This window comes from Microtus pennsylvanicus, chromosome X, assembly GCF_037038515.1.
Source record: "Microtus pennsylvanicus isolate mMicPen1 chromosome X, mMicPen1.hap1, whole genome shotgun sequence".
Classification (NCBI taxonomy): Eukaryota; Metazoa; Chordata; class Mammalia; order Rodentia; family Cricetidae; genus Microtus; species Microtus pennsylvanicus.
In genome coordinates this window covers 69,931,930-69,948,304 of record NC_134601.1, presented here as the reverse complement: position 1 = coordinate 69,948,304, position 16,375 = coordinate 69,931,930, and the positions used below count along the sequence as shown (strand labels likewise).

At 38.6% G+C, this 16,375-nt stretch overlaps 1 protein-coding gene across 2 annotated transcripts in view; it reads left to right on the top strand.

Annotated features, from left to right (window-relative positions):
• The window catches only part of Pcdh11x (protocadherin 11 X-linked), a 607,940-nt gene extending 592,366 nt beyond the window's left edge, over nt 1-15,574 (top strand). For both annotated transcript variants that reach the window (XM_075957257.1, XM_075957256.1), the window contains one exon: nt 14,452-15,574. In XM_075957257.1, the coding sequence (XP_075813372.1) occupies nt 14,452-15,098 (647 nt within the window). In that variant the 3' untranslated portion in view covers nt 15,099-15,574. The remainder of the gene's footprint in view (nt 1-14,451) is intronic.
• The last annotated feature ends 801 nt before the right edge of the window (nt 15,575-16,375 follow it).

Sequence of the window (16,375 nt, the reverse complement as noted above, 5' to 3'; positions counted from 1 at the left end):
AAAATCTGCTTGGCTGTGTTGATCTTTTCATACTGTTTTGAAATTCTGTGCTATGTCATTCCCTTAAAATATAAAAACTCGTGAAAGCTAAATTAACAGCAATATAGTGGTTCAAGAAACTATTACTGTTTAAAAATGTATGTGGTAGTGCCTTAATTCAAAGAAGGATCTTATGTTCTTGTTTCTGCACAGGACTTCACTTTTGTGTCATAAAGACCTTGATTTATGATTGATTTTCCACTTACCAAGCAAGTAAATTTGATCACAGTAAATGACTTTGTAATGCTTTTCCTTACTCAGTATAAAAAGTTAAGGGTTCTTAAATAGAAACCAAGAATATTCATAAACTATTACATGTCTTCAATCAACCCACAAGAATGAACTTAAATTTAGTATCTGTGTGGTATTTTGATTAATATTAGCATATCCTTATAACCCATTTAGAATTATCAATTTATAACTACCAACTTCCTTCCTGAATTTTGTCTTCATTTGCAACTAGATAAGAAGCTGTCTGTTTTAGCATTTAAAGAAATAGGCATGATGTCAAGGGAAAGATAAAAATAATACAAGGTATTATAAAAATGATACTCTATGAAATTACAGCATAACACTTTTTATGTATCTATCTATTTATTTATTTATTTATTAAAGATTTCTGTCTCTTCCCCGCCACGGCCTCCCATTTTCCTCCCCCTCCCCCAATCAAGTCCTCCTCCCTCGTCAGTCCAAGAGCAATCAGGGTTCCCTGCCCTGTGTGAAGTGCAAGGAACACCCACTTCCATCCAGGTCTAGTAGGGTGAGCATCCAAACTGACTAGGCTCTCACAAAGCCAGCACGTGCAGTAGGATTAAAAACCCATTGCCATTGTTCTTGAGTTCTCAGTAGTTCTCATTGTCCGCTATGTTCAGCGAGTCCGGTTTTATCCCAGGTTGTTTCAGACCCAGGCCAGCTGGCCTTGGTGAGTTCCCAATAGAACATCCCCATTAGATCAGTGTGTGGGTGCACCCCTCACGGTCCTAAGTTCCTTGCTCGTGCTCTCTCTCTGTCTGTTCCTGATTTGGACCTTGAGATTTCTGTCCGGTGCTCCAATGTGGATCTCCGTCTCTGTCTCCTTTCATCGCCTGATGAAGGTTAATATTCAGGAGGATGCCTATATATTTTCCTTTGGGTTCTCCTTATTATTTACCTTCTCTAGGATCACTAATTAGAGGCTCAATGTCCTTTATTTACGGCTAGAAACCAAATATGAGTGAGTACATCCCATGTTCCTCTTTTTGGGTCTGGCTTACCTCACTCAGGATAGTGTTTTCTATTTCCATCCATTTGCATGTAAAATTCAAGAAGTCCTTGTTTTTTACTGCTGAGTAGTACTCTAATATGTATATATTCCATACTTTATTCTTCTATTCTTTTATTGAAGGGCATCTAGGTTGTTTCCAGGTTCTAGCTATTACAAAAAATGCTGCTGTGAACATAGTTGAGCATATATTTTTGTTGTATGATAGGGCATCTCTTGGGTATATTCCCAAGAGTGGTATTGCTGGGTCCAGGGGTAGGTTGATCCAGAATTTCCTGAGAAACCACCACACTGCTTTCCAAAGTGGTTGCACAAGTTTGCATTCACACCAGCAATGGATGAGTGTACCTTTTCTCCACAACCTCTCCAACAAACCCTATTATTGCTGTTTTTTTAATTTAGCCATTCTGACAGGTGTAAGATGGTATTTTAAGGTGGCCTTGATTTGCATTTCCCTAATTGCTAAGGAAGTTGAACATGACCTTAAGTGTCTGTTGGCCATTTGAACTTCTTATGTTGAGAATTCTCTGTTCAGCTCAGTGCCCCAGTTTCTAATTGGGTTGATTAGCCTTTTATGGTCTAGTTTTTTGAGTTCTTTATATATTTTGGAGATCAGACCTTTGTCAGTTACGGGGCTGGTGAAGATCTTCTCCCAGTCAATGGGATACCTTTTTGTCTTAGTGACAGTGTCCTTTGCTTTACAGAAGCTTCTCAGTCTCAGGACTTCCCATTTATTCAATGAGGCCCTTAATGTCTGTGCTGCTGGGGTTATGCGTAGGAAGTGGTCTCCTGTGCCCATGTGTTGTAGAGTACTTCCCACTTTCTCTTCTATCAGGTTCAGTGTGTTTGGACTGATATTGAGGTCTTTAATCCATTTGGACTTGAGTTTTGTGCATGGTGATAGATACGTATCTATTTTCATTCTTCTGCAGATTGACATCTAGTTTTGCCAGCACAATTTGTTGATGATGCTCTCTTTTTTCCATTTTATACTTTTAGCTCCTTTATCAAAAATCAGGTGTGCATAGGTTTGTGGGTTAAAGTCAGTGTTGTTATATAAGCGGCACGGTTAGCTTTACCAGAAATAATTACACGGAAACTGTATTCTTTTAAACACTGCCTGGCCCATTAGTTTCAGCCTCTCAACCCATTTCGAATAATCTATGTATTACCACGAGGTGCACGTACCAGGAAAAATCTTAACCTGCGTCTGTCTGGAGTGGGAGAACCATGGTGACTCCCTGACTCAGCTTCTTTCTCCCAGCATTCTGTTCTGTTTACTCCACCCACCTAATGTTTGGCCTATCAAATGGGCCTAGTCAGTTTCTTTATTAATTAACCAATGAAACCAACAGATTAGAAAGAAATCACTCCCACATCAAGTCAGGGTCTTCTATTCGATTTCATTGGTCGACTTCTCTGTTTTTATGCCAATACCAAGCTGTTTTCAATACTGTAGCTCTGTAATAGAGTTTGAAGTCAGGGATAGTAATGCCTCCAGACGATCCTTTATTGTATATGATTGTTTTGGCTATCCTGGGATATTTGTTTTTCCATATAAAGTTGATTATTGTCTTCTCAAAATCTGTAAAGAATTTTGATGGGGATTGCACTGAATCTATAGATTGCTTTTGGTAGAATTGCTTTTTTCACTATGTTGATCCTCCCAATCCAAGAGCAAGGGAGATCCTTCCATTTTCTGGTGTCCTCTTCAATTTCTTTCTTCAAAGACTTAAGGTTCTTGTCAAATAGATCTTTCACTTCCTTGGTCAGAGTTACCCCAAGATATTTTATGCTATTTGTGGCTGTCATGAAAGGTGATACTTCTCTGATCTCCCTCTGTGTTTCCTTATCCTTAGTGTATAGGAAGGCAACTGATATTTTGGAGTTGATCTTGTATCCTGCCACATTACTAAAGGTGTTTATCAGCTGTAGGAGTTCTTTGGTAGAGATTTTAGGTTCGCTTATGTATACTATCATATATCATCTGCAAATAACGAAAGCTTAACTTCTTCCTTTCCAATATAAATCCCCTTCATACCCTTATGTTGTCTTATTGCTATTGCTAGAACTTCAAGCATTTCATTGAAGAGGTATGGAGAGAGTGGACATCCTTGTCGTGTTCCTGATTTTAGTGGGATGGCTTTGAGGTTTTCTCCATTTAATTTAATATTAGCTGTCGGCTTTCTGTAAATAGCTTTTATTATAGTTATGTATGACCCTTGTATCCCTAATCTCTCCAAGAGTTTTATCATAAAGGGGTGTTGAATTTTGTCAAATGCTTTTTCCGCATCTAATGAAATGATCATATGTTTTTTTTTTCTTTCAGTTTATTTATATGGTGGATTACATTGATAGATTTTCGTATGTTGAACCAGCCCTGCATCTCTGGGATGAAGCCTACTTGATCATAATGGATAATTTTTCTAATGTGTTCTTGGATTCGGTTTGCTAGTATTTTATTGAGAATTTTTGCGTCAATATTCATGAGTGAGATAGGCTTGTAATTCTCTTTCTTGGTTGGGTCTTTGTGTGGTTTTGGTATGAGGGTAACTGTAGCTACATAAAATAAATTTGGCAATGACTCTTCTGTTTCTATATTGTGAAATACATTAAGGAGTATAGGTACTAGCTCTTCTTGGAAGTTCTGGTAGAATTCCGCATTGAAGCCATCTGGTTCTGGGCTTTTGTGGTAGGGAGGATTTTGATAACCTCTTCTAATTCTTTGCGACTAACAGGTCTATTTAGATTGTTCACCTGGTCCTGGTCTAACTTTGGTATATGGTATTTATCTAAAAAAGTGTCCATTTCCTTTACATTTTCCAGTTTTGTGGCATATAGGCTTTTGTAGTAAGATCTAATGATTCTCTGAATTTCCTCTGTGTCTGTGCTTATGTCCCCCTTTTCATTTCTGATCTTATTAATTTGCTTCTTCTCTCTCTGCCGTTTGATTAGTTTGGATAGGGGTTCGTCAATCTTGTTGATTTTCTCCAGCAACCAGCTTTTTGTTTCATTGATTCTTTGTATTGTTTTCCGTGTTTCTATTTTGTTGATTTCAGCCCTCAGTTTGATTATTTCCAGTCTTCTACTCCTCCTAGGTGAGTCTGCTTTTTTTTCCTTTTTTTTATTGAGAAAATGAGAAAAAAAAAAACAAGTTTCCACCTCCTCCCAGCCTCCCATTTCCCTCCCCCTCCTCCCACCCTTCTCCCCCTCCTCCCACCCTTCTCCCCCTCCCCCCACTACTTTCCCTCTCCCTCTCCAGTCCAAAAAGCAGTCAGGGTTCCCTGCCCTGTGGTAAGTCCTAGGTCCTCCCCCCTGCGTCCATATCTAGGAAGGTGAACATCCAAACTGGGTAGGCTCCCACAAAGCCATCACAATACATAGGATCAAAACCCCTTGCCATTGTCCTTGGTGTCTCATCAGCTCTCATTGTTCGCCATGTTCAGAGAGTCCAGTTTTATCCCATGCTTTCTCAGTCACAGTCCAGCTGGCCTTGGTGAGCTCCCAATACATCAGCTCCACTGTCTCAGTGGGTGGGTGCACCCCTCGTGGTCCCGACTTCTTTGTTCTTGTTCTCCCTCCTTCTGCTCCTCATTGGGACCTTGGGAGCTCAGTCCAGTGCTCCAGTGTGGGTCTGTCTCTATCTCCATCCATCACCAGATGAAGGTTCTATGATGATATGCAAGATATTCGTCAGTATTGCTATAGGATAGGGTCATTTCAGGTTCCCTATCCCCAGCTGCCCAAGGAATTAACTGGGGACCTCGGCTTGGGCACCTGGGAGCCACTCTAGGTTCAAATCTCTTGCCAACCCTAAGGTGGCTCCCTTAACTAATAATTGTGCTTCCGTGCTTCCCTATCCAACCTTCCTTTATCCCAATCCTCCTTTTTCTCCAAGAACCCCCTTCCTCCCCTTCTCCCTTTTCTCTCCCCATCTCCTCTTACCCCCATCCCACCCCACCCCCAAGAACTCAATTTGCTCCCGGCAACTTTGTCTACTTCCCATAGCCAAGTGGATAACTATATGTTTTTCCTTTGTTTCACCTTCATACTTAGCTTCTTTAGGATCACCAATTGTAGGCTCCGTGTCCCTTATTTATGGCTAGAAACCAATTATGAGTGAGTACATCCCATATTCATCATTTTGGGTCTGGGTTACCTCACTCAGGATAGTGTTTTCTATTTCCATCCATTTGCATGCAAAATTCAAGAAGTCATTGTTTATTACCGCAGCATAGTACTCTAATGTGTAGATATTCCACACTTTCTTCATCCATTTTTCCATTGAAGGACATCTAGGTTGTTTCCAGGTTCTGGCTATTACAAATAATACTGCTATGAACATAGTTGAACAAATGCTCTTGTCATATTATAGGGCATCTCATGGGTATATTCCCAGGAGTGGTATTGCTGGGTCCAGGGGTAGGTTGATCCCAAATTTCCTGAGAAACCGAAACACTGATTTCCAAAGTGGTTGCACAAGATTGCATTCCCACCAGCAATGGATGAGGGTACCCCTTCCTCCACAGCCTCTCCAGCAAAGGCTACCATTGGAGTTTTTTATTTTAGCCATTCTGACAGGTGTAAGATGATATCTTGAAATTGTTTTGATTTGCATTTCCCTGATCGCTAAGGAGGTTGAGCATGACCTTAAGAGTCTTTTGGCCATTTCCCTGATCGCTAAGGAAGTTGAGCATGACCTTAAGTGTCTTTTGGCCATTTGAACTTCCTCTGCTGAGAATTCTCTGTTCAGATCAGTGCCCCATTTTTTAATTGTGTTAATTAGCATTTTAAAGTCTAGTTTCCTGAATTCTCTATATATTTTGGAGATTAGACCTTTGTCTGTTGTGGGGTTAGTGAAGATCTTCTCCCAGTCAGTAGGTTGCCTTTTTGTCTTGGTGACAGTGTCCTTTGCTTTACAGAAGCTTCTCAGTTTTAGTAGGTCCCATTTATTCAATGTTGCCCTTAATGTCTGAGCTGTTGGGGTTACACATAGGAAGCTATCTCCTGTGCCCATATGATGTAGGGTACTTCCCACTTTCTCTTCTAACAGGTTCAATGTGTTCTGACTGATAGTGAGGTCTTTAATCCATTTGGACTTGAGTTTTGTGCATGGTGATAGATATGGGTCTATTTTCATTCTTCTACAGGATGACGTCCAGTTATGCTAGCACCATTTGTTGAAGATGCTTTCTTTCTTCCATTGTATACTTTTGCCTCCTTTATCAAAAATGAAGTGTTCATAGGTTTGTGGGTTAAAATTCGAGTCTTCTATACGATTCCATTGGTCGACTTCTCTGTTTTTATGCCAGTACCACACTGTTTTCATCACTGTAGCTCTGTAATGGAGTTTGAAGTCAGGTATGGTAATGCCTCCAGACAATCCTTTATTGTATAGGATTGTTTTGGCTATCCTGGGTTTTTGGTTTTCCATATAAAGTTGATTATTGTCCTCTCAAGATCGGTGAAGAATTTTGATGGGACCTTGATGGGGATTGCATTGAATCTATAAATTGCCTTTGGTAGAATTGCCATTTTTACTATGTTGATCCTCTCAATCCAAGAGCAAGGGAGGTCCTTCCATTTTCTGGTATACTCCTCAGTTTCTTTCTTCAATGCCTTAAAGTTCTTGTCAAATAGATCTTTCACTTCCTTGGTTAGAGTTACCCCAAGATATTTTATGCTGTTTGTGGCTATCGTGAAAGGTGAAGCTTCTCTGATTTCCCTCTCTGCTTCCATATCCTTTGTGTATAAGAGGGCGACTGATTTTTTGGAGTTGATCTTGTATCCTGCCACATTACTAAAGCTGTTTATCAGCTGTAAAAGTTCTTTGGTGGAATTTTGGGGGTCGCTTATGTACACTATCATGTCATCTGCAAATAACGAAAGCTTAACTTCTTCCTTTCCAATTCGAATCCCCTTGATCCCCTTATGTTGTCTTATTGCTATTGCTAGAACTTCAAGCACTATATTGAAGAGGTATGGTGAGAGTGGACAGCCTTGTCGTGTTCCTGAGTTTAATGGGACGGCTTTGAATTTCTCTCCAGTTAATTTGATGTTCGCTGTCGGCTTGCTGTATATAGCTTTTATTATATTTAGGTATGACCATTGTATCCCTAATCTCTCCAAGACTTTTATCATAAAGGGGTGTTGAATTTTGTCAAAAGCGTTTTCAGTATCTAATGAAATGATCATATGATTTTTTTCTGTCAGTTTATTTATATGCTGGATTACATTGATAGATTTTCATATGTTGAACCAGCCCTGCATCTCTGGGATGAAGCCTACTTGATCATAATGGATAATTTTCCTAATGTGTTCTTGGATACGTTTTGCCAGTATTTTGTTGAGGATTTTTGTGTCGATGTTCATGAGTGAGATTGGCCTGTAATTCTCTTTCTTGGTTGAATCTTTGTGTGGTTTTGGTATCAGAGTGACTGTAGCTTCATAAAAAGGAATTTGGCAATGACTCTTCTGTTTCTATATTGTGAAATACATTAAGGAGTATAGGTATAAGCTCTTCTTGGAAGTTCTGGTAGAATTCCGTATTGAAAGCATCTGGTCCTGGGCTTTTTTTTGGTAGAGAGGTTTTTGATGACAGCTTCTAATTCTTCGCGACTAACAGGTCCATTTAGATTGTTCACCAGGTCCTCGTTTAGCTTTGGTATATGGTATTTATCTAAAAACGTGTCCATTTCTTTTACATTTTCCAGTTTTGTGGCATACAGGCTTTTGTAGTAAGATCTAATGATTCTCTGAATTTCCTCTGTGTCTGTGGTTATGTCCCCTTTTTCATTTCTGATCTTATTAATTTGCATATTCTCTCTCTGCCGTTTGATTAGTTTGGATAGGGGTTTATCAATTTTGTTGATTTTTTTCTAGGAACCAGCTTTTTGTTTCATTGATTCTTTGGATTGTTTTCTGTGTTTCTATTTTGTTGATTTCAGCCCTCAGTTTGATTATTTCAAGTCTTCTACTTCTCCTAGGTGAGTCTGCTTCTTTTTTTTCTAACGCTTTCAGGTGGGCTGTTAAGTCTCCAATGTGTGCTTTCTCTGTTTTCTTTAAGTGGGCACTTAGTGCTATGAACTTTCCTCTTAGGACTGATTTCATAGTGTCCCATAAATTTGAATAGGTTGTTTCTTTATTTTCATTGAATTCCAGGAAGACTTTGATTTCTTTCTTTATTTCTTCCTTGATCCAGGTGTGGTTCAGAAGTTGACTGTTCAGTTTCCATGAGTTTGTAGGCTTTCTGGGGGTTGCATTGTTGTTGAATTCTAACTTTAATGCATGGTGGTCTGATAGGACGCAGGAGGTTATGAATATTTTTTTGTAACTGTGGAAGTTTGCTTTGTTACCGAGTATGTGGTCAATTTTCCAGAAGGTTCCATGAGCTGCAGAGAAGAAGGTATATTCTTTCCTATTTGGGTGGAATGTTCTATAGATGTCTGTTAAGTCCATTTGATTCATTACCTCCATTAATTCTCTTATTTCTTTGTTAGGTTTCTGTCTGATTGACCTGTCCATTGGTGAGAGAGGAGTGTTGAAGTCTCCTAATATTAGTGTGTGCCGTTTGATGGCAGCCTTGAGTTTTAGCAATGTTTCTTTTATGTACGTGGGTGCTTTTATATTAGGGGCATAGATATTCAGGATTGAGACTTCATCCTGATGGATTGTTCCTGTTATGAGTATAAAATGTCCCTCTCTATCTTTTCTGATTGATTTAAGTTTGAAGTCAACTTTGTTAGAAATTAGTATGGCCACACCTGCTTGTTTCTTGGGTCCATTTGCTTGATAAGCCTTTTCCCATCCCTTTACTCTGAGTAGGTGCCTCTCTTTGTGGTTGAGGTGTGTTTCTTGTAAACAGCAGAATGTTGGATCCTGTTTTCGTATCCAATATTTTAGCCTCTGCCTTTTTATAGATGAGTTGAGTCCATTGACATTAAGTGATATTAATGACCAGTGGTTGTTAACTCCGGTCACTTTTTTAGTAGTAGGGTTTGTGTGTTTCCCTTCTTTGAGTTGTGCTGGTGAAGGGTCTCTAGATGTTTGAGTTATTGTGGTCATTGTTGGACTCCTTGGTTTGTGATTTTCCTTCTATTACTTTCTGTAAGGCTGAATTTGTGGCTACGTATTTTTTAAATTTGTTTTTATCCTGGAAAATTTTGATTTCTCCATTTATAGTGAACAAAAGCTTGGCTGTGTATAGTAGTCTGGGCTTGCATCCATAGTCTCTTACTTTCTGAAATACATCTATCAAGGACCTTCTGGCTTTCATGGTTTCCATAGAGAAGTCAGGAGTAAGTCTGATAGGTTTACCTTCATAAGTAACTTGACCCTTTTCCTTTGCAGCTCTTAATATGCTTTCTTTATTCTGTATGTTTTGTGTTTTGATTATTATATGGCGAGGAGAATTTTTTTTTTTGGTCCAGTTTATTCGGTGTTCTGTATGCTTCTTGAACCTTCAAAGGAATATCTTTCTTTAGGTTGAGAAAGTTTTCTTCTATAATTTTATTAAATATATTTTCTGGACCGCTGACCTGTACTTCTTCTCCTTCTTCTATCCCAATTATTCTTTTTTTTTTGATTATTTTTTTATTGATAAAAGAATAAAGAAAAAAACAAATTTCCACCTCCTCCCAGCCTCCCCATTCCCTCCCCCTCCTCCCACTCTTCTCCCCCTCCTCCCACTCTTCTCCCCCTCCTCCCACCCCTCTCATCTTCCCCCCACTCCTCTCCCCCTCCCTCTCCAGTCCAAAGAGCAGTCAGGGTTCCCTGCCCTGTGGTAAGTCCAAGGTCCTCCCCCCTCCGTCCATATCTAGGAAGGTGAACATCCAAACTGGCTAGGCTCCCACCAAGCCAGCAGATTGCGTAGGATCAAAACTGCGTGCCATTGTCCTTGGCGTATCATCAGCCCTCATTGTTCGTCATGATCAGAGAGTTCAGTTTTATCCCATGCTTTTTTTGGTAATAGTCCAGCTGGCCTTGGTGAGCTCCCAGTAGATCAGCTCCACTGTCTCAGTGGGTGGGTGCACCCCTCGTGGTCCCGACTTCTTTGCTCATGTTCTCCCTCCTTCTGCTCCTCGTTGGGACCTTGGGACCAATTATTCTTATGTTTGGTCTTTTTATTGTGTCCCAGATTTCCTGAATGTTTTGAGATGAGAATTTGTTGGTTTTGCTGTTTTCTTTGATCAGTGTGTTTATTTTCTCTATGGTATCTTCAGTGTCTGACATTCTTTCTTCTATCTCTTGTAATCTGTTGTTAGTACTTGTCTCTGTAGTTCCCGTTCGTTTACCCAGATTTTCCATCTCCATTCTTCCCTCGGTTTGTGTTTTCTTCATTGCTTCCATCTCATTTTTCAAGTCTTGAACCGCTTCCCTAATCTGTTTGATTGCTTTTTCTTGTTTCTCTTGGTTTTTTTGCGTGTCTTTGAGCAATTTATTCATTTCCTCTACCTTTTTGTTTGTAATCTCTAATTGTTTATGGCAGTTTTTCACCTCCTGTTTAAGGTCCTCTATTATTTTCATATAGTTCACTTTTGAGTCGATTTCTTCTATTTCTTCTGGAGTAGGGTATACAATTCTTCTTATTTCGGGATCCCTGGATTCTGGTGGTGTCATGTTGCCTTTCAGGTTGTAGGAGGAATTCTTGCCTTGGCGCCTTCCCGTCTCTTCCTTCAAATGGGGCCAGGAGAGGCCTGTTGTCTTGGTCCAGTCTCTGCTGTGATTGACTCTCTGGGTGTATCTCTTCAGTGTAGAAGCAGGAACCGTTCCCGTCCAGATGGGATTCCTCAGCAACTAAACAGGGCCGCTAGGTAGCCCAATGATCCGGGGGCAAAAGGATGAACAGAGCAAGGGGGGGGGGCGCGGTATCCAGAAGAGCACAGGAAGCCTGACACAGGAGCTGAAGTTGCGTGGGCTCCCTTACAGGGGACCCTGAGGCCTGCCCAGTAGGCAGGCACTCACTGCTCTGGGTGGGTAGCCTTAGTGTAGGAGTTTAAAACTGTTCTTGAGCACTGGTCCTAGCATACAGCAGGGCATGGTTGGGGAGGGGGGATGGGGGCCTGGGTCATGCAAAAGAAAGACAGCCCTGCAGAAGGAGCTGGGGAGGGGGGTTTGTGCTCTCTTCCAGGACAGTCCGCCCCTGGATAGCACACTCACCTGTCCAGATGGAATTCCTCAGCAACTAAACAGGCTCTTGAGTTCTTTAAATATTCTTGATATTAAAACTTAATCAGATGTGCAGTAAATTTTTTCCCATTTCATTAACAACTTCCTGGTTCAATTTACAGTGTCCTTTGCCTTACAAACCTTTTCAGCTTCATGAGGTCCCTTTTCTTAATTGCTGATTTTAGTGTATGTGCTATTGGCATTTTGTTGAAAAATTGTCTTCATATCCAACACACGTTAGTGTTTTCATGCCAATACCATGCTGTTTTTATTACTATAGCTCTGTAAAACAGCTGCAGGTCAGGGATGGTGATACTTGCAGCAGTTCTTTTATTGTACAGGATTGTTGTAGCTATCCTGGTCTTTTTATTTTTTCTTATAAAGTGGAGTACTGTTCTTTCATGGTTTGTTAAGAATTGTAATGGAATTTTGATGGTGATTGCACTGAATTTGTAGATTACTTTTGATAGGATGGCCATTTTAACTCTGTTAATCCTACTGATCCACTTCTGATATCTTCTTCAAATTATTTCTTCAAAGACTTGAAGGGTTAATTGTAGAATTATTTCACTTGCTTGGTTAGAGTTACCCCAAAATATTTTATATTATTTGAGGATATTTTTATTAGTGCATTTAAAATGTTTCATGAGTGGAAGGAACTTTCACTAATGATCATTTATAATAGGAAACATATATTGATGTATGTGTAATGTTTTAAGTGTAAAAATATTTTAGTGTAAAGATTAATAGTTTATTTCAATGTGCTAGGATTACTTTTCTTTCATCAGTTTATTCTAAGTGTCGTCTTAGGTCATTTCTATTAAGATTTTGCTGGATCTGGAAAATTACTGTAATCTAGCATTCTCAGTGAAAGTTACAGCTCTATTCACAACACATATGGCAGGTGACTCAAAACCACTTGTAACAGTAACTTCAGGAATAATAACTCTCTTCTGGCTTTAGAAAATACCTGAATACTTTTGATATACACACACGCACGCACACACACACAGTGGGGAGGGAGGACAAAATAATCACAAACGAAAGTAATATTCTTATATTAGTCTCCTTTCTGTTTCTGTAGCAAGAACCTCAGCAAATTAACTTAAGACACAAACTCATCTTACACAATAGACTATGCATTTCATTTTGACATTCCAGCTCATATGTTAGACTCTCTCATTGCTGTTGGATCTGTATAAGGCAACATGTTTTTTTAATACATTTATTCATTTCCTTCAGTTGTTTGTATTTTCTTCAATTTTTCAAGAGTTGTTTTTTTTCATTTCTTCTTTATGAGCCCCTATATTCTTTAAAAAGTTCATTTTAAGGATATTTTATTCTGCTTCCACTATGTTGACGTATTTGGGGCTTGCTGCATAGGATGTCTGAAATCTGTTGGTAACCTACTATGCTGACTGCTGTTGATTGTCTTCTTAAACTCATGTTTATGTATATGGTTTGGGGGTTATTATAGATCTATGTTTGAATTCTGAGTTTATCTTTGTTGTATGGGTATTTTGTTCCTTGGCTTCTGTCTTCTCTCTGATATTTTAATAGAGTGGCATGTGATTAAGTAGAGGTTGTCCACCCAAGTTGGAGGCTGGAATTCTAATGACCAGCATGAGGTCTTTAGGAATCTGAGTGCTGGAATGCCCTCTGGTGAAGTAGGGACATCTGTTGCATGTGTGAACTGGAGATCTATGTGCTGGATTAACCTTTGGTGGGGCAGGAAGCTTAGACCAGAGATGTGGTCTTAAGATCTAGGTGCTGGCATGTCCTTTTATGGAGCAGGGGGTTTTCACCAGAGATGTAGGCTGAGGATCTAAGTGTTGGAGTGGCCTCTGGTGTAGTAGGGTAATTTTGTTTCTCTAGCCTCTCTCAAGACTCTACTTCATTCTTCTCAAATTGATAGCCTATTATTATTCTTTTATTATTAATATTATTGTTATTACAATACAACACATATATAAACATATGTATGTTTATTTATATTCACTGGCCAGCAAGGCAGGAGAAACAGTAAGTTTCATTGAGAGACCCTGTCTAGACATTAAGGTAGAGAGTAATAGATGAAGAAAATCTTGCTCTGGCCTAGGAATAAATGACTATAGGCCGAGTCATGCACATATGTGCATGCATTACACCCACACCATATGCACATGTATTTTGTGCACACAGCAGACAACAAATACACAAAGGAAATAAAAATATTTTAAAGTTAAAATATCCCAAAGAGCAAGTTTGCAAAGAGAATATGTATTTTGCATCCAGTGCTACCTCATTAGAGCTATGTTGAATTATAGCTACCAAGAAATAAATTGTAAAGAATTTTTATTGATATTTGATTAACACTCGTTACCATATTATAAATTGATATACAATAAAACTCATGCTGTGTAGTTCTATATACTCATAAAATGCTGCATGAATTTCATGAACACACAATCTTCTTTTCATAGGTATAGCATCTGTAATAAAGTTTTCTTCTGTTGTTCCTATTAGTGAAGATTTGCTCCACTCCCAAGGCCTGGAAATCACTGATCCTTTTTATCATCCCTAAAATTCTATTCTTTTTTATAATTTTATAGAATGGGACCTACACATATTGTAAACGTTTATTTCCAACTTCTTTTTTTTAATATTCACTCACGTACTTTTATTTCTTTCCTATTGAATTTTCTCATCCTTCATGCATTCAAATTGATAGTCAAGAAAGTGATTTGTATATAAGTTCATGTTGTTGCTTATCTTTTCATTTCTTACAGTGCCTTTTGCTGAACAAATATAATTATAGAAAAAAATTCCCACCGGTTTATCTACTCCCTGCTATTTATATGACTTCATAAATATTTCCTGATATATATGACACTAATTATAAATCCATTGGAAGCCTCCACTGTACTTAGTTTTTAGTTAGATATGACTTTTTTATGTAGATGATTATAAAAATTATTTTGTTTTATTTTTTTCTATCCTGACAGCTGCAGAAATAACAATGCAACCAACTGTGGAAGAAGCCTCCGACAACTGTACTCAAGAATGCCTCATTTTGGGCCACTCTGATTCCTGCTGGATGCCAGCTACTCTGACCCAACCCAGCCCTCCACAGATACAGACCTCTGCTCTCTGCCACAGCCCACCTAGGACCCACACATCTGTTCCTCGCTGCAGCCCTCCAGTAACACAGACCATCGCTATCTGCCACAGCCCCCCTGTGACCCAGGCAATTGCACTGTGCCATAGTCCTTCAACAGTACAGGCGGCTCCTCTCCACCACAGTCCTCCTTTAGCACAGGCTACTACACTCCGTCATAGCCCACCTCTGGCACAGGCTGTGGTAATTCACCACAGTCCTCCTCTGACACAGGCTGTTATACTCCATCGCAGTCAGGCCCAAACAACAATGGGTTTGCAGCAAGGAAGAGTGCAGGGTTCTGGAGCTGATGGATTGCAACCCCTTGATCAGGGAGCACAAGGCAGTACAAGAGCTCAGTTTTACCACATGACTGAAAGACTCCATTCAGATGATGATTCAGTTAAAGTCATTCCCTTGACCACCTTTACTTCAGGTAAACAGGCTAGATCTTCAAGGAGTGATTCTCCCATCATTGAAGAACATCCCTTGTAAAGCTTATCTGAATATTTCATATTAAAAATGAATATAGATATAGAGATTAATATTCAACTTTAATGAATATTCCAAATCAAGAGGTTTGTAAAGAGCTCTGTAAATAGACACAGATACCAGGTTAAAACTAGAGCTAGACCCTTAGTCACCGAAACATGATAAAAAATAAAATTAAGATTTATTTGATTTGGACTGTGGATTTTTAAAATAAATATTGTAAAATTTATATCCCCATGTACAGAAAGGCTTAAATGGCAGAAATTAATATATTGTGTGTAACATTTCTGATGTACTTTAATGAATCTTTATTTTTTATCACCTCGTGCAGTATTACTGATTTCTTCCATTGTGATTTTTGTGGACTCAGTATATAGTTATTGTTAAATTGTTGAAGAACTTATTTTCAAAGCTTTTCTTTAGTTTGTCTAAACGTTTGTTTTGATAAAATTAGAGGCATAAGTACTATAATGGCATTTTTGTTCATCTTTTTTGTTCTGTTTATCTTCATTGTCTCTACTTTCTTATTTGCCATATTTCTAGCTTCAAAAATGTACAGAGGGGGTGTAAATAAAATCTTTTACAGTTTTTGTCTCTAATCCTGTTTTTACGTTTTCTACCTTTATTTCAAGAATATATTGATATAATTTGTATATACATTTTCCAAAAAATATAAACTGTACAGACAAAGGTTTAAACTTATTTCTCTACTCTTTAGTAGAGTTCGAGACACTGAAGTGCAATAGCTTTGCTCATATTTGGCAACAGTTAGCCAGAATGGGCTTGTGCTTTTTATATTAATATACTTTTGTATATTAATCATCAGATTAAAGTACATCAGAAATACTATTATGTCTGCCATGGTAAGCCTACATTCCAGTACAAATTGGGTATTTATCTTCTGAAATCTGTATATGAAAATCACAAAGAAGGTGGATGCATTAAATGCATTATTAGCTTTCAGCTATTACTTCCATGCACTGTTTTCTAAAGACAATGATTTGACAGCTCAACAGCTGTAACTGAAAAATTCTCAGTGAAAAGAACAAATACATAAAATTGTACATAAACCCGCATACTAAGTATATCAGACTAAGGTATTTTTATCAGTCTAGTTCAATTTACTGCAGAAAACTACTGAAAACAAGATGAAAGTCAGGAAAGAACTTTTCAAGTTCTAAACGTAACAAATATATTACAGCACATAATTCCAAGGATATGTGTAGGAGAAATAAGATTTGAGACTGCTTCTTGGGGTAAATAAAAAATATCCCAGTAAC